Source organism: Mesocricetus auratus, unplaced genomic scaffold (genome assembly GCF_017639785.1).
Source record: "Mesocricetus auratus isolate SY011 unplaced genomic scaffold, BCM_Maur_2.0 Super-Scaffold_100023, whole genome shotgun sequence".
NCBI lineage: Eukaryota > Metazoa > Chordata > Mammalia > Rodentia > Cricetidae > Mesocricetus > Mesocricetus auratus.
The window spans coordinates 2,553,700-2,572,377 of record NW_024429204.1 but is presented as its reverse complement, the minus strand read 5'-3'; the positions used below and the strand labels follow the sequence as shown (position 1 = coordinate 2,572,377).

The window sequence follows — 18,678 nt, the reverse complement described above, 5'->3', positions numbered from 1 at the left end:
CTTAGCAAACATGGCAATCCCAGTCCTGTTAGTGAGTCTACAAGTTCCCGAGGATTTAGCCTCTAGAGGCCATGAAAATCAAGACCCAGGTAACCCCTCCAAATTAGCGAGCAAAGATAAAGGTTTATCCGCACGGTAGAGGAACTCGTCGGGAAGCCGCCTTCTTCGTCTTCCCCTCGGAGGGAGGCGCTCTTTTGAAAGGTTTGTTTTTGTTATAGTTTTATTGAAATACAAAGTATGGAGAGCTCATAGTTTGCATTACTGTTGAATTATATTTTGCATTATTTCCTATTTATTTAAATTACAGGTTTTCGTTAAATGGCTAGGTTTTAGTGTCTTAAGAAGCAGGTCTTAAAACAGTCTTTGTTGAGTGGGTTTTAAATAAACATCCCACTTTAATCCATAGTTGTTCCTATTTATAGGGTTGTAATCTTAATGTGGACCAGATGTTGAGAGCCTTAAGTTTTTGTCCAGAGAACGTGGCATGTGCCTCCCTAAACAGTGATAGGCATCTCTGTCCTGTTCTGGGCGAGCAGCACCACCCAGACTGCTTGGAGCTGCTGTCATTTTCAGTCCCAGTTTGGGGCCCTTCCTCTGTGCAGCCTGCCCCACTCCAGGCGGGACCCATTACTCTTTCCTTGGTGCTCCTGGGGGCATTTCTCGCAAAACCCCCTCAAGCATTCGTATGCACGGTCACATGTGCTTATTTAGACCTCGTCAGGAGCGGCAGTTAGTCAGCGGTGCAATTTGTATGTCCGTCTAAAGTGTTGCCTTTGGAACAATGCTTCCTTGCATGGCCATCTACACACATCAACTCAAGTCTATTTTCAATACATAAATATGGCAAATCTAGTAAAAATCTGTTTATGCTTTTCGAATCTGAGGGAGCAAGAGAGATTGAGCATGTGACTTTAAATGGGCAAAATATTTTCAAAAGTTTATTTTAAAATTGTTACAATATAAAATAGATGTAGATAAAATACCTTTAAGTATTATTAAAACATCATGGGTAGCTCTAGATTTTATGATACGTAAAGTGAATCATCAAGTCAGGAGAATTTCATTGTTAAAAAAAAATCCCAGTTCTCAGGAGGCAGAGGCAGGCAAGCCTCTGTGAAGTGAAGCCAGCCTGGGCTGCATGGTGAGTTCTAGGCTAGTCAGGGCTGCATGGCGAGGCTTTGTGTCAAAATAACAAAAAGAAGTATTAATAGTCTCACAGTGAAATTCAGTGGTACACTACTTGCCCTGCGTTCACAAGGCCCTGGCTTCCATTCCTAACAGCATAACGTTAATATATTTGATAAGCAATAATTGTTAATTACTATTGTGAATTATTATGATTATTCATTAGAATTCATAGCTTACTAAAATGGTTTAAAATCATGTCATATAAAAACATGATCCTACCAGGATAGAATCAGAGTAAATTTTCAACTTAAATTATAGAATTACTTGACTTTTCTTAGAAATATTGTAATCTCAAAGAATAAAGGAAATAATTAAAAAGTATGCAATCCTGAGATGAATCATGATGTAACTATAGCTAATCATAGCATTACAATTACTCTGTTCTCTTTTACCCCCATTGGTTGCCAGCAAACTCTAACGGCCGCTAAGATTTTTAGCAATGTAGTTCACGTGTAAACTACTCAGTAACTCTTTCTAGTGCTAAAATGAATGGAGCCATTTAAAAAGAGACAAAAGGCAGAGAGTCAGAGGGGAAGACTGTCAGAGTCTATTACAGCCACACCACAAATTTCAGTAGCCAACTCAAAAGGAAGGGAAGTTGGTGGTTGTAGTCTAACTAATGACTTGCTTGCTGCTTTTGGAACATGCCTGACTTCCTGTATCCTTTGGACAGCCTGTGGCGAGTAAGTGGATATCTTCATCCTGTGAGATCATTGCCTTCCGAAAAGCCTTATTGAATCCAGTCATTGCACGGCAGTTTCAGCGATTTGTGGCCCTGAAAGGAGATTTACTGGAAAATGGAGTACTTTTTTGGCAAGAAGTACAAAAGTTTAAGGTATTGTATTGGGAACTGGAGAAAACCGCTCTTGTTTGAAGACATGGCACATTATGATGGGAGCTGCATGTCTGAAGCTCATGGATTCGTATAACATATCCCAATATTGCCAGTTTCCTTCATGCTAATGTTTAAACATTGGCATACTTACTGTCCGCTGTCTAGAGACACCTCTTGCTGTATAGTGAAGAGGAAGAATGAGCCTCCACCATAGTATTTGTGCTTTCGAGAACAGGCGGTGTGTCTAGTACATTTCTGAAGAGTGTCTTAGCTATGCCTCCTGCATCTGTAAATGCACCACACACATTTTTCCCCACCTGGAGACATTCCTAGTTGGTCTAGCCATAGAGCAAAGACCTTTTTTACAAGGATTCTTCCTAATCAAGTGTACAGTGATAATAACTAAGTATGTCGCTTTACTCGTGAACTGGCAGAGACAAGGGAAGCTCTTCTTGTAGAAACAGTGGCCACATTCAGAGCCAAAGTGGTAAAGGGGTGGGCTTAGGTATAGAGGGAGCTTAGTTTCCGTCTTGGAGGTCTTCATTTAATCACATAGAATATATGCCTTAGATAAGAGAAGGAGACTCCCTTTGTTTTGCTGTCTAGACATGCCTGAGTGGTATCTAGCCCCTCCCTAAATACTTCAGGGGTGTGGCCTGCTTTCCTCACAAGCAGCTGATTCTATCTCATTGCAAAAGTGTGGGGGAAAGAATAAATTTGAGATGATGATTTCTTTTGGCTCATAAGCGTGTCTTGAGAGCAACACTAATGAGTTGTTTAACGTCTCGTTGTTGGGTAAAAATCCAAGTTTTCATCCAACGTCCCATGAACTTAGCTTTGTTGTTCTTGTTCTCCATTTTAATATCTCTTCTGCAATGTAGCTGCAAACTTGTGGCGATATTCCTCCTTCAGCCTTGGGCGGTTTGAATAAGAATGGCCCACATAGGCTCATATATTTGAATGCTTAGTCTTCAGGGAGTCTCATTACCTGGGAAGGATTACAAGGTGTGACCTGCTGACCTTGCTGGAGGAAGTGTGTCACTAGGAGTGGGCTTTGAGGTTTCAAAAAAAAAAACCCATGCCAGGCCCAGGGTCTTCCCCCTTCTACCTGAGGGATCAAGATGTAGCTCTCGGCTGCTGCTCCAGTGCCTGCCTGATGCCATTTTCTATACCGTGATGATAATGGACTCAAGAAACCACAAGCAAGCCCCCAACTAATGCTTTCTTCCGTCAGAGTTTGCCTTGCCCATGGTGTCTCTTCACGGCACTAGAACACTACACCAAGACAGAAGTTGGTACCAGGAGTGGGGTATTGCGGTGACAGGCCTGACCACACTGCCTGTTGGCTGAATGTGGACTTTGGAACTTTAGATTATCAAAGCAGTTTAATGCCTTAGTGGGACTTAGTGGTCATACTAGTAGGAGCATGGAAGACAGTGGTGCTGAGAGCAATGTCGATGGTGATGGCCCCATTCAAGAGGTTTCGGAAGAGAAGAACATTAGCAAGTGGCCCAGAGTCCATTTTTGCGGTGGTTTTTTTTTTTGCCAAGAATGTAAAAAAAAAAATCTGCCTTAGACTAAACGGAAGAGTTTAGTATTAATGGCATGGGCAGACAGCCTATCCCTTGACTGTGCCGTGTGGTTATTAGTGGCCAGTCTTGTGCAAATCTGTAATGAAAGTGAACACCAGGCAGTGTAACAGAGGCCTGACCTGTGAATTCCAGAGGGAAGTTCGAGTGTCACTTAAAGACTCTTCTTAGGGTCACTTGCCCTTTGAGTTGAGGCTCTGTGGTTCTGGCCAGCTGAGGCTAACGAGTCAGCAGCGATTAACAAGAGACCCCCGAACTGAAGTAAAGCCTTTGCTTTACTGGGACAGCTGATGCTGGTCAGCTGGGGATAAGCAACTCAAGATGATTAAGAAGAGACCAGGATCGCCGAGGAAAACTCTTCTGGGGAGTGTTTCTTCAGAGTCAGCATGCAGAAGCTGTGTTCTTGTGATGGCTGCCAAACTTGACAGCGTAAGCGTCACCCAGATGGAACTGGCTTTGAAGGCATGAAGGGGTCACAGAGAGCAGCTGGGGTTTGGCGCTGTCTGACGGGGCTGTGGTGCCTGAAGAGAGCCCAAGAAGGGCTATTGGTGAAACCGCAGCCCATTTCCAACAGAAGACCCCAGCATTTTGGAGATGCCATTACCAAGGGACGGCAACCAAGAAAAGCTGTAGGTACGGAGTGGAGCCGTATGGAACCCCGAAGAGAAGCTGTGTGTGCTGTAGAGAGTAGAGCCAGCTGTGAAGTTAGTAACTGTGCTCTGACTTTATGTAAGCAGGACCAGAAAATACTTGAGAAAGCAACTTAGAGAGAGAAGGGGGGCCCCATCCTTACCACCTCCTGCCCTCATGATCTAAGTATCTTTGGGACAACTGGTCTACTTTCCCAATCCCTTAGGTGTTTCTCAGTCCAATCAAGTTGACACAATTATCACAAGGACTAAATTTCATCACCCCCTAAAAGCTCGACTTTCAAGTGTACCAGGCATTGCATGCCTCAATGTGTAAAATGTGTAGTAGTGTGCACTTGTCTGACGGGGAGGTAGCATCTGTGGAAAGGAATACTAGGAAGGAGTGTTAGTTATGACCATGTTCTGATGAGGTGAAGTTTATCTGGGAGTAGGTGATGGCTGAGATGGAGAGATGGTAGGTCAGGAAGGTCTCAGTGAAAGTGTTGATGTCTGTATCAGGTCTTGAGGGAGTGCAACAGCTCAAATGTCTTACTAGACTAACTCTTAAATAGCTTCCTTCGAAAACTTCCTAGCAGGGCAGTGCAACTAATCATATACCCTTGATGGAAGAATGGTCACCTCCACAATGGACCGTGCAGCTTTGGGAGAGACACATGGAGTAACCATGGAGGAAAGGGATGCCCATCTAGCCAGCCAGATCTGCCAGATCAACCCTGGGAGTCAGTGGGGTAACATATATCACAGTCAGATTGCCTTGACACCCATGGCTTACTCTTGGTGTTTCCCGTCTGCCAGGGGTCATTTTAATGCTTTTCTTGTGGTCATGGGTTGATTATTCACAAGAACCCTGTGATAGCAAGGGTGTTATAGTTAGCAATTTACAGGTGAAGATGCTAAAACAGAGAAAAGCTAAGAAACTTCCACTACGAGGTAGCTCAAGAAGTGACAGAGCTGGACTCTCAACCAAGTCCACTGTGTTTCTGAAGCCCGCACCATTAGCCACCAAGCTCTTCTGCATCCTAGTAGTGACATTGGAAATAGGCAAAGGGACAGCTCAGGTCATCTTGGTCAAATGGTGCTCTAGATGGTGAAAAAATCAGAAAGAACCAAGTCTACAACAGGATATTGGGTACTTAATTGAGATGTCCATTCATCTCTACAGTCAACAGAAATCATTTAGGAGAATGGTTAGTGATGTAAATTGATGTTTATCTATTGTAATTTCTCTAAAGCTAGTAACTGAGTGACAATATGGCTCCATACAAAATTTGTGTTCATGTGAATATCTGTAGAGGGGAAAAATCAGAAGGATGTACTCCAATCTCTCAAGTTTTTGGTTGACTCCAACCCTTGACACAAGGGCTAAGCTGAACTCGAAGGGTAAAACAATGACCAAATAGGGTTCCCTCTGAGACTTACAGTATCTAAAGAGAGACACATGAATAGACAAGATACATTCAAGGCCCAGGATGTTGGGGACAAGGGTAAGATGGCATCTCTATTGGCTGAAAGCTTACTAGAGGGAAGCATTTGTGTGTGTGTGTGTGTGTGTGTGTGTGTGTGCGCACGCGTGCGCGCGTGCACACACTAAATTCCTAGCCTTTATTTTAGGCGTGGTTTTTATTATTTTAAAACAATCTTTTCTCATTTTACTTACCTATCTCAGTTCCCACTCCCTCCCCTCCTCAGGAGGAGGGAAGCATTTCTTAACTCTAGTAATCTCATAATAGGTGAGAGTTAATGGGGCAAGAGCCTTTAATCCCAGCACTCAGGAGGCAGAGGCAGGTGGATCTCTGTGAGTTCAAGGTCATCCTGGTCTACAGAGTGAGTTCCAGGACAGCCAGGGCTATGTAGTAAGATCCTGTTTTGGAAAAGAAAAGAAAAAAGAAATTGGGGAAAAAATCAGCTATGATTCTAACTCCCATCCCGTTAGTTAGAATTAATATTCTGTAACATTGCAAATTTGTTTTTACTTCACAAGTTTATATGCCATAATTATAATCTATAATTATAACTATACTGTAACCCTACAGGTAAGGGTGAACAGTGAATATTTGATAATATACCAGATTTATGCAGTGCAAATACATCTTTTCTGAGTTGCTGTTAAATTGAGTAGACATGCTGTTTATAACGTAATGTTAATATTAAGCTCCCCCTCCCCCCACATAACATACGGTAAATGCTACATAAAGTTTCACACCACTGGTGCCAAAAGTTTTCCTTCTTTAGTATCCCAAGACATCTCTGACATCGACCGGTGTTCACTGAGCCAATGCTAGCTCATCTCTGGCCTAGAATTAGACGTTTCCAAATTTATTTGCTTTTAGCTGATCTACAGAGCAAAAACTCTGACACAAAAAAATGCTGTAATTCAAGCCAAGCTGTCTATTAAAAAAAATACTGTCTCCAACTGTGGCTTTAAAACTAGGACATTTTAATACACTATCACTACTTTTAAAACCCTTCTAAAAGGAATAGTGTGGTGATGTTATGGTTGAAACACTAACTGACCCCCCCTCCCCCACCCCGCCCCTGGGCTTGTATGGCATGTAGTGAATACTCGGTCATGGGGGGGGGCGCTGTTCTGAGGAGTAGAGGTAGGGTCTTGCTGAGGATGGGTTCCTAGGGCATGACCTTGAAGGACATACGGCTCAGCCGTGGTCCCCCTTCCTCGTGCTTCCTACCCACCAAGAGGTGAGAAAACTCAGCCACATGCTCTACCTACAGGAGGGTCTGCTTCACTGGCACCCCCAGAATCCACCCTGCCAAGGGGTGTAGCCTTGAACCTCTGGAACTGTGTACCAAATGGAGGATACACACACGCACGCGCACACACGCGCGCGCACACACACACACACACACACACACAGCTGCTTTTCCTCGTATTCGCTCACAGCGACGCAAGAGCAGCTCATGACGATGGGGTGACTGGGGCACTATGGGTCCTCAGTCTTTGGAAGGGCACACCTGCTTAGCAGCAGCAGGCAGAAGGGAAAGCTCTCATACCCACCCGTGGCCTGGTAGGTGCAGGATCCTCAGGGTTCGGCTACGGTTCCACCGCGGCATTCGAGCAGCCGGGTCTCACATGCCTCCGCTAGCTGCTGACGAATCATACCAGGCGTCAAACACTGCCCCTGCCCAGGGAAACAAGTGACAGAATTAAAGGAAAAGTGAGCCAGGCGCACTAACATCAGGCTCCCTGAGTCCAAAGGAAAGGGTCTTTATTAAAGATAGTGCTGACGTGTCACCGCGCCTTCACAAGCTAAGAGGTATACACTGCGAAGAGCTCTGAAAAAGCACCAGTCACATCCTCCTCTCCCTCCCCCTCCCCCTCCCTCTTCTCCTCCCCCTCCCCCGCCCCCTCCAGGACTTGTGTCACTCACATTGCAGTGAGTCCATCATCCAGAAGAAGATAACCACCATCATCAACTGCTTCATCAGCTCCTGCATCCCACCAGCCCTGCAGATTGACATCCCAGTCGAGCAGGCCCAGAAGATCATCGAGCACAGGAAGGAGCTGGGACCGTACGTGTTCCGAGAGGCACAGGTAAGAGCAGACGGCGACGGCTGAGCGTGTGCCGAAGCAGCCCAGGGGTGAAAGTATTCTTTAACGCTTTGGCGTTGCTCGTGCGTGGCAAGATTTTACTCTCCCCGGTACCGGGATTTGCTCTCTTTAATGCAGACATCTTTTGCCTACGCCACTGAAATACACGAAACCAGTGACTCACAGACTGTCGTTGATAATGACTCAACTGAACTACATATGCTTTAACTTTTCACAGTTCCTACTTTTATCTACAAATGGTGAAAATACTCCAGGTGATTCCTCCTCCTTTTTAGCATTCACGATTCCCTTTTCAAACATCTGCTACCACCAAAACATGCAAAATATGTGTGTCTTACAATCTGTGTACTTTTAAAGATTGAAACATTGGCATCGCTCATAAAGTAAGTGGGAGGAGATTTAAGCGCTCCGCCAGCGGTTAGTGTCCGCTCATGAAAGGAAAACCCGGCCTCGGTACCTGCTCAGATTACTCCTCCTTATGTTAAATAATAGGAAGCATTGGCCTGGTGGGCATAACTTCTTTGCATTTTGAAAACCCTTTTAGTGATGTTGTTCCTAAAGAAAAGAATGATTAAGAAAACTAAGTTATAATAGGGGTAACAAGAAAGGGCCATGTCACAGATGAAGTGACATGAAACAGATCTGGAGTGTGATTGTTCGGGCATGGAAAGAGGCCACTGTCCCTTTGCATCCATTTGTAAGCCAGCTGTATAAAGTCATCTAATTGAGGGAAAGCAAACTCACCATCCAAACTACGCGTTAAAACAGGCAGAGGGGCAGCAGAGGGTGCGCAAGAGAGAAACAGAAAGCACGGCCCCCAAACTGAAGCCTCTGCTAAGATCTCAGGACTTCGCCTGACCGTGCAGTCCTCACAGATCAGAACAAGACATCCCATCCCGGGACTGAGCATAGACATCATTGGCGGGACCCGCGTCCTCAGGCTCACAATGTCTGCCTGGTTTCCTGAGGTGGAGTCTTAGAGGTCAGAGCGTCCGAAAACACACGAGTCTTCACGTGACGTCCCCTGTCCTCGAGTCTGTAATTATTCCTGTTTACCGAGGGGCCGGATCCCTTACCCCAGAGATGCGAGCCCGAGACCTGGCGGCCATCCTCACGTCCCTCCTCTCCGTCACTGCTTTGACTTCACGTGCGAGCAATCCTGAATCTTAGGCATGGATCTCCCGATGGGACATGCTGTCCATGTCTTTACCTCCACACCACTTCAGATCCACAAAGCCTTTATCAGTACCGAAGCTCCCCGGGTCTGGGCTCTCTCCAGCCAACACGCTGCAGGCAAAGCCCTTTTCCCAAAACAGTGACAGGTCGATGGTGCTGTCCTCTGCTTGGAATGCTCTGCTGTCTCCCTGCCTGCTGCCCACGGAGCAAAGTGGGTTTGCTGCTGAGTACCCCTTAGCTACGTCTCCTACCACCCCTCTCTTCTTCCCCAGGGTCCCTGAAACAGCTGCTGTTCCACAAGTGGCCCTTTCTGTCTTCAGTCCTGAACTCTGTGCAGTGCCATCGTCTCTCCCTTGTGTCTGTCTGTCCTTTGTGTCTGTCCTTGTGTCTGTCTGTCTGTCTGTCCTTGTGTCTGTCTGACTGTCTGTCCTTGTGTCTGTTTGTCTGTCCTTGTGTCTGTCTGACTGTCTGTCCTTGTGTCTGTCTGTCTGTCTGCCCTTGTGTCTGTCTGTCCTTGTGTCTGTCCCTGTCACAAGACGGATAGCACTAAATACAAAGCAGACGGTGTGTTTCTTTTTCGTCTTTGTGTTCTAAATGCAGAGCAGGCATTCCTGACCCCACGGGCGTGGAGTTTGTCGTGACTGAAGAGAGTAAAGTCAGCTTGGAAATGAGAACCAAGTGGAGCCAAAGGGCCCAGCAACGCATTAGACGTTGCTCTTCCAGTCCCGCACGGGTCCGGCCTGTCTTCCCCCACACCCACAGCCAGTAGCCTGAAGGTTCCCCCCATCTGCCGGCAGCAAGCAAGGCGGCCCCACACACGTTAACACAGCTTCGAATCCGGGCATTTTTAAATTCCTGCAGGTTCAGGGGAGTGTGTGCTAATAACCAATACTAGCCTCAAATGTCAACTGCATTTTGGGGGGATGCCCTCCACTGAAAGCCTGGGTCCTGGTAGAGTAACATTCACAAGAAAGGCTGCTATACGACACGCACATATCTGAGCCAAGAGAATGCCTTAGGTCTTACAGAGGTAACTGAGAAGCGGGGTTAGCAGATGCCAACTATTAAGCCAAGCATTCAAGCCAAAGAGACCCATAGCATACAACATATCTACACACACACACACACTCACACACACACATACCTCATACATGCTTTTATCATATTCACAACCTCCCTCAACTGTTTTCAGATCCAGCCCACTTGCCTATCCATCCAACATTGTGTCTTTTTTTTCAAACCCACCCAGACCACGTTTGTGCCGTCCAAATGACCTTGGGTGTGTGGCCCTCTGCTGAAGTACGGTCACGTCAGAAGTCACTACCTTAGAGAAAGCTGACTGCCTCCCCAGCACCTGACAGCCGCCAATAGCTCCATCCCCTGGGACGGGATTGTGCCCGGGCTTGCACAGATGCCGTGGGTGCTGTCACAACTGCCGTGAGTTCACACGTGCAGCTGTCCTGCTCTGTCCAGAAGACGCCGCCCGCTTGTGATCATCACGACCTCTGGCTGTCGTATTCTTTCTGCCCCCTTTCCCGACAATGATCCCGAGCCTTGGTAGGAGGCGGTGTGGCAAATATGTTCCATTCAGGACTATGCATTCTAGAGTTCCTTACCCTCTGCACCTTGCACCTTGGCTAGCTGTGGATTAGGTGTTAATCACCACCTATTGCAAACAGAAGCTTACATGACGAGGGCTGGGAGAGGCATGGATCCATGGGTTTAATGGTGTCGTTCAGACTCAGTTTAATACTTTGTCCCTAGGGCATCTGTAGACATGGGTCTCCAAATTCTTACATTCATGCACCCAAAAGGCTACAGAATGCAGTAACATTTTATATTTTTAAAAGGAGTGAATACTGGCCAGGCGGTGGTGGTGCACGCCTTTAATCCCAGCACTCAGGAGGCAGAGGTAGGTGGAACTCTGTGAGTTCGAGGCCAGCATGGTCTACAGAGTGAGTTCCAGGACAGCCTCCAAAACAATACAGTGAAACCCTGTCTCGAAAAACCAAAAAAAGAAAGAAAGAAAGAAAGAAAGAAAGAAGGAAAGAAGGAAAGAAGGAAAGAAAGAAAGGAAAAGAGTAAACGGATACTGGGGGTAACAGTGGGGCAGGCCTTTCATCCCAGCACAGAGGCAGGCAGATCTCTATGAGTTCAAGGCCAGCCTGGTCTACAGAGTGAGTTCCAGGATAGTAGCCATTCCAGGGTACAGAGGAACCAAAATAAAGAAAAGGAAAAGTAGTGAGTAAGTAATTACTCTCATGCCTAGAAAACATGAATAGTGACTTTTGCTAATTCCGGATTGAAGCATTAACTTTGCGGGGGGGGGGAGGATCCTCTTTTACCCTAAGAGTTGGCTTGGAGCCTAATGGAACGGCTCATTTTTCTCCAAGGCATTTGGTAAAAGCCACTCTCAGCCATAAGATGTTGGACTTGATTTGATGTGGCAGGTACTACTTTCTCGGAAGTAATGTATGCCTCCAGAGCTAATGTAAAACCTCAGCATGGGAATTACAGCAGCTACTCTTATCTCCATAAATATCACAATTAATCACTTAATGTGCAGTGTCCTCATGGAGCGGGGGCCTAGGATGCCACATTGCTTTTTAAACGTTACGTCTTCTTGCTCTCACGCAAAAGAGATTATATCATTTAAAAGTCACTCAAGATTTCTTCTTAGATCTGCAGCTTTGTTTAAGAGCCTTCCCGGAGGCAAAATGCCATTTCCTTTCTCCAAAAGACGGAGAAGGGCTCGGGGGAGTTTCCCTTGAAGAGCTCAGTGCTTGGGCAGTTGGCATAAGACTACAGAGTGCGGCTGACCAAGCCGGGCGGGCTAGAAAGAAAACACAGGCTTCTGATGGAAAAGGACCTCATGGGGTCTTTATTAGCGCAGTCATTTGGCGAGGGAAGCATAAAGCCACTTTTAAGGGGCGCTTTAAGGGACTTGTCATTGGCGGGGAAGACACCGAGGAGAAGCCCGTGCTAAGGATGCAGCAGCTAATCAATCAGTTAGCTACGTGTGTAGAAAATTGTAAAAGAGGCTTACTCTTTCTTTCTTTTTTTTAATGCAGATGACAATTTTCGGGGTTCTGTTTAAGTTCTGGCCGCAGTTTTGTGCGTTTAGGAAGAATCTAACAGATGAAAAAATCATGAGCGTTTTAGAGAGAAGACAAGAGTATAAGCAGAAAAAGAAACTGTCAGAGTCAGAGGAGGACAAGATGGGAAAGGTAAGACAGAATCCACTCTAGCCGGAGCCGCGCTCGTAAAAGATAAGGTGGCGTGCATGACTTGTAGAAGAATGTGGGCCGGGGAATAGAAAGAGGAGTTGGGGACACAGGCTTTAGTGACTTAAAGCCTTCTCGGACGGTTGGCGAGTTTCCCAAAATTGATGTCAAGACACGTTCCCTTCTTCATGAAGACTTTCTTGATGCCTCTAGACAACACCAGCAGCTTCCATCCGCTGGAGTGATGGTTCTTTTGTGTGTGTGTGTGTGTGTGAGAGAGAGAGAGAGACAGAGACAGAGACAGAGAGAGGCGTATGTGTGTGTGATGTACGCATATTTATGAGTGAGATGCCTGTGAACACACATGCAGACACCAGAGCAGGAACTCCTCCTGTCCCTCTCCATCACCCTATACTCTGTGACTATGAATCAAGGTCCCTCAGTGAATCTGGAAGCATCCTGGCCCAGTGATCCTCTGGTCTCCATGCCCACAGTTCTTGGGGTTACAGGGTACCTGACCACACCCATCTGTTATGCCACAGTGTGCATGTTTTCTTTGGGCGATACTATGCCTTCTTAAGGTCTCGTTATCTGTTTCGGGATAACTTAGGTTTTTGGTTTTTTTTCCTTACAGACCGGTCTCAAACAGTACGCAAGCACTACGGGCTCCCTAACCAAAGCTCCTCTAGCCAGCGAGTCCTTGCTAGGCCTGCAAGCCTATGGCCGGCAGGTAAGACACCAGGGCCCACTTCCTCTCCAGGGCAGCGGTGCACAGTGACTCGGCCACTCAGCAGCAGGAGGCGGCATGTGACACAGGCTAAAGGGGTTCTAGGGGTGTGGCTGGCCAGCGTATGGTACAGGCACAGAAACGGCTAAAATGGTAACCCTCGGCACGGCTGGGAAGGAACGTCCTCCAGCCTCCAGAGAACGTGCAGGCTACCCCGATCATGGGCAGTGTCGTGAAGGAAAACTGTGTTCTACTGGCTTGGAAGTTTTCCCCGCAGAGCACACTGGGAATTGAAGTCCAGGGCTCAGGACGTACTAGGCATGTGGTCCTCACTGAGCCCTTCCTTAGCTCACAACGATTTAACTTGAAGACAGCCAGAGTGACAGTCTCCTTGGAGAAAAGAATATGGATGTGACAACCACCATAGACTAGTGTGTCGGGTTTGTGCATGTCAGGGAATGCTAAACGCTTAGCCAGTTTCTTAATTCTGCGTGTTACATACCCGCCACCTAGTATATTTACGTTCTTATGTTTACAGCTCGAGCCTTCATATCGGTTCCCTGAAACATGAGTTTAATCTGTATCCATTTTTTTTTGTTTTTTTACGAGACAGGGTTTCTCTGTATTGTTTTGGAGGCTGTCGGTCCAGCCTGGCCTCGAACTCACAGAGTTCCGCCTGCCTCTGCCTCCCGAGTGCTGGGATTAAAGGCATGCGCCACCACCGCCTGGCATCTGTATCCATTTTTAATGACTTGTATTTTAAAAATGTTTGCACTAGCTCATGAAACAGTCTTTCCTGCACATAGAAATGCCACATAAGTTGTTGCCCCGCTGAGAAAACCGACAGGCTATAAAACCCACAGAAGGAGAAATGACTGGTCTTGTAGATACGTGTGCCGACAGCTCCATCTGATGTGGACCCAGAACACGCATCAGCAAATGATGGGCGTGTCCTGTTGGAAGGGCAACATGAGCTTAAATGAGGGGGATGTAGACACAGAGGCCCTGAGCTCTGCCCGTATCAAAGTGTTACTCTGCCTCATGAACGGGACATAGAATCCCCTGGGAGCCAAGAGAGAAACAGTGATGGCCAGGGTAATACTCATGTCCTATAGTAGCTTCAGAGTTCTGTAGGAAACTGCACAGTTTCTGCGTGTCAGAGGCACTTAAAAAAGCATGCATACTTACAGTTGGTTTTTGCTGTTTTAGGTCTGCATGTTGTCACTCTAGAAACTGGGGAATAATGATAAATTATTGCTGTTCAGCAGTCAGTCTTAATTCAAAATTATCACCACCAAAATAACCTTGGGTGTTTTGTAAGCACATAAACTCATAATTAATGTGTCATAACAGAGTCACTGTAACCATACCCATTAGCTCTTGCGGCCTTACTCACTGGTCAGCAGTATTGTAAGTTCCAACAGGCCACTGAAAAGTTTAAGTAAAGGAACAATACTTATTTTACCTCCAGTTTGTCTCCTGGGGCAAGTCTGGCAAAATGTTTAATGAGCCTGAAAACTATTATTATTTATTTATTTATTTTTAGCCAACCTGGTGCTATTCAAAGTACATCGAAGCCTTGGAACAGGAGCGGATCCTTCTGAAAATTCAGGAAGAAGTGGAAAAGAAAATGCTCACAGGTGACTTTCACCTCCTGCCGTGCGCGCAGGGTCACTGTGCTATCATCTAGCTCAGCTCTTAGGAGCTTGCGCCCGTGGCTTCCCTGTTTTTCCCCTCTCTGGTATCTCGGCGCAGGTACATACATCATCTTTCACAAACTCGATTAAGCTTCCCACTGGCTCCACTATGTTCTTGAAGAAGAGCCTCTCTCCCCACAGCATTCAGAGTCAGTTCCCGAGATCTTCTTCAGCTGTCATATTCCCGCTCCTATCCTAACCTGCCAGAGCCAGAGGCTCCCCCCCCCTCCCCCTGCTCTCCCCACCGCGGCTCCCCACCCTCTACTTAGGAGAACGTTCAGTCTCTCTGTGTCTGTGGAATTTCTCTTCCGCCACCACCGCCACCGAGGGAGGAGTCACGGAGACCCATGCCTAACTCTGGTCTCCTGTTTTCCAGGGTAGAGACATTCAAGCGGGATGCTCACACTCTGCTGTTGATAGGTGTGAGGTAAGCGGACTGGGAGACTCCCTTTTACTGCACACCCACCCACCCAGGCAAACCCCCTGAGGCCCAGACCAAACCACATGCCCACCCGGAGACACCACAATCACACCCGTGCGCCTCGATACCAAACCAAAGGGTAGGAACAGCTCTCCATGACGAGATTCCTGGGGGGGGGGGGGCTTCTGTTTACCGCTTACCAACCTCTTCCATCAAGAACCTGGAGGGCAAGTGGGCCCTGGCTCAGGCTCCCTAATGCGTCCTGACACAGGTAGTATTGTAAAAGACTCAACACCAAGCCCGAGTCTCTCTCCGTCCACGTGCAGATGAACCTGCAGGATTTTGGTTGGACTCAAACGTTGAGAGTTTACCAAGCCCTCCTTTCCACAGCAGTCTAGCGCAGAACGTGTTGCGCCTGTAGACAGCTGGGCCACATACCCAAAGTAGCCAGTGAAGGCTCCTATACCTCTCTTATCCTTGGCTGGTTTCAACGATGGTTTTCCAGCTCTTGGAGGCTGGGGGAGAGGGTGGACCCAAATGTTCTCAGGCTGCTGATCTTGTTTTCCTTCTCGTTAGCCTCCACACAGCACCCTTCCAGACTACCACATCTTGGGTTAACTTCTTAAGACCCTGAACACCAAGGACGCCACATTTGTTTGTTTTTAGTGACAGTTCTTTTAAATTTGTACTCTTATTGTTTGGATTTATTTTCTATATGTCTTTGTTTCATGCATATTTTTTTTTCCTTTGCAGGATTTCTTTAAGCCAACTTGAACTAACATGAGCGGCTGATTGCCCAAGATTTTGGAGAGTCTGCGTTACCTTGGAATACTATCTACTATCTAGGCTAGAGGAATTAAAATTGTTTGCCTACCATAGCCCTCGAGGAAAAAGCAATATTACGCTCCCTTGTGCCACCTTCCAGCAAATGCTCTTTGCAGGCTTGCTTCAGTTAGCAGATCTACTCATTGGGCAGCTAGGGGTGTGACTCTTCCTAATATAGTTGATGAAGACACTCCCTCCCCCATTCCCAGCCGTGATGAGACTGTGCCAAGGCAGCGGTTTCCACGGAGCAGTGTGCGAAAGACTCACACGACGTGGGTTAGCATTTCAGGCTCCATGGGTCACTCCCCGCACCCCTTCTGGTTACTCACGGAAGACACCCTGGAACTACCAGACGCCTAAGTGACTTCCACACAGACTTACTACACTGCAGATTGCTCTTTGCAGCGTGTTAGGGCAGAATGAAATGGTACTCGGAAAGGGTACAGGGCCACCCGTGGGACAAAAGGGGACCAGTCTCTCACACACACACACCTGATGCTTGTTCCTGCCTGGGGGGAGGAGAACATGGGAGAGAGGACCCTGATAGGGCCATTTGTGGCTCACATCTCCGAGGGCCTCCGGGGACTGCAATCCAGATTAGAATCTGTGTCCTACAGTCACACGTGGTCCCAGAAGGTCATTTTCAAAGACAAACCATCGCCCCAAATTCTCGACGTGGTTTGGGATTTTAAATAGGGAAAGTGTCAGATGGCTTCCTTCATCTAAGGGACTAGCAGACACTCGTTATCTGTTCTGTGTGTGTCTCTCTGTGTGTGTGTGGGGGGGGGGGTTAAGGCCATGATGTACAGCTGTCGTTGACCCTCCTGAGTCTTGGGATGACCAGACAACGTGTGGACCACCACACCTTGCTTGATAAAAATATCACTGGCACCGCAGGGGCTGCCTGCAGGCGGAGGCCACCCGTTACCACCATTCTTTGATGCACCCAAAAACTGTTGCCTTTCTGTTTTCTGAGCTGCTTTCTTGTTGCAAGGGTGCTTACGACGACTCCCAACCCTCCCCATGCGAGAGCCACGCCCTGATGTTTGGCATCTGTGTTTTAAGTGTTCTGTAGACGGTTTGCTTAACTACACAATTTATAGTCAAGAGGCTAGTCTGCCTATGACGTTAGTGGCCATTTTTATGCTGTTAAGTATTTGCATGTTCAATTTTGGCTCTAACTCAAAGCATGGAACAGAATTACTGACACCAGGAGGGTTTTTGTTTGTTTGTTTGTTTTACAGCTGTGTGCCCATGCGTGTCCGGCACTGGCCTGTTGGTTCTTCTTAATGTCCTTTGAGCTCTCTGTTGCTGGGTAGTTACCTTATTCTAGAACCGCATTGTTGATATCCTGACTTCTCCCTCTCCCTGGGTCCTGGGCAACCTGGTCCTGTTCCTGCTCCCATCTCTTCCAGGTCTGTGCTTCCGTAGGGAACCTCTCCTGGTCATGGAACCTCTCTAACTCTCAGGCTCTCTCTCCCGACCCTGGGATCGCTCTTCTCCATCTTTGACAGGCGATCACGCCCCAAAGATGCACGGCTGCATCACGCATGCGTTAGGTAGCTGCATAAGGACTCTGCATGCAGAAACCATGTTGAACTGGGGCCGCACGGAGCAGCTCCGTGACTCCAGTTTCAATGGCCCCAACTGCTGAGACTCATTCGAAACCGTTCCCGTACCCTGTTATAAGCAAGCGTCTCCTGCCTCTTCTCTCTCTCTCCTTTCCATTCCTGCTCCCAGTCGGTTAACACCCACCCCTCCCTTTGCTCCCTTTCCCAATAAACTCCATGCGGGTTTGTTGAGTTTGGTGAATGGTGTTCATCGCCCAAAGCTGCAACAAAGAAAAATACCCAGCACCCAGAATCTGGAACTTAGTTTATCTCTTTCTTCTGCATGGTCACTTTCTACCTGTCTTCAGGGAACAAACATGATATTTCCCTGGCTAAGTGCCCTGCTGAGGGCAGGGCTGATACACAGGCCCCTTATTTGGCACAACCGCCGTGATCCTGGTCAGATCTAGCGACACTGCTTTCTTAGAGACACAGACCGCCACACTCGTCTTCCCCTCCGTGGCTCGAGTCTCTTCATTGCACGACAGCGGGGGAAGGAAATGGCTTTAGTATTAAATCTCTAGAAGGCAAACACCACTGTTCATCTAAAAAGTTTAATACAGCGACGTGCTGCGACGTGACACAGCCCACAGCCATCCAGGAATCTCCCTTGCCCCGTGCACATGAGCGCGGGACCGTCCGTCTGTATCGATGGCTGGGTGGGATGGCTTGCCCTCAGTGTGGGTTAGGCCGGGGACTGAACCAGACAGGAGAAGCTGGAGAAGCCAAAGAGCAGGCAGCACAGTTCCATCCTCCTCTCTCTGCTCTCCTCTGTGGAATGGCTCTCACCTGGGATTGTAAGCCAAACTAACCCTTTCTTCTCCAAGTCGGTTCTTGCATTTAATATAGAGATGCTATATTTTAGACAGCCTTAACTGTCTTTAAATCTAACTTAAGAGTGTGTACAGATGACTAAATAAATTCTAACTGTGCCCTATCTGGGCATTTGATGAAATATATTCTTTGTTTTAATGAGTTTTCTTTTTTTTTAAATACCTCACTTTTGTCAGGTGCAGGTGTTGAGTACACTAATCTATGTCATGCCAACCTGTGCTCTAGAAAATGGGGAACTTGAGCTCATAGTTCTGTTACATTATTTGAGGTAAATACAAGTATTTTGAAGGAAATTCAGTGGAAGTAACCCAAAAGTATTCTGGCCAGTTAAAGA

General features: G+C 47.1%; 1 protein-coding gene across 2 annotated transcripts in view; it reads left to right on the top strand.

Moving 5' to 3' along the window:
- Positions 1-18,469, top strand: part of Rgs22 (regulator of G protein signaling 22) — a 99,099-nt gene extending 80,630 nt beyond the window's left edge. For both annotated transcript variants that reach the window (XM_040730413.1, XM_021228699.2), the window contains exons 21-27: positions 1,862-2,023; positions 7,633-7,812; positions 12,078-12,233; positions 12,865-12,960; positions 14,504-14,597; positions 15,031-15,081; positions 15,829-18,469. In XM_040730413.1, the coding sequence (XP_040586347.1) occupies positions 1,862-2,023; positions 7,633-7,812; positions 12,078-12,233; positions 12,865-12,960; positions 14,504-14,597; positions 15,031-15,035 (693 nt within the window). In that variant the 3' untranslated portion in view covers positions 15,036-15,081; positions 15,829-18,469. The remainder of the gene's footprint in view (positions 1-1,861; positions 2,024-7,632; positions 7,813-12,077; positions 12,234-12,864; positions 12,961-14,503; positions 14,598-15,030; positions 15,082-15,828) is intronic.
- Positions 18,470-18,678: the final 209 nt, after the last annotated feature.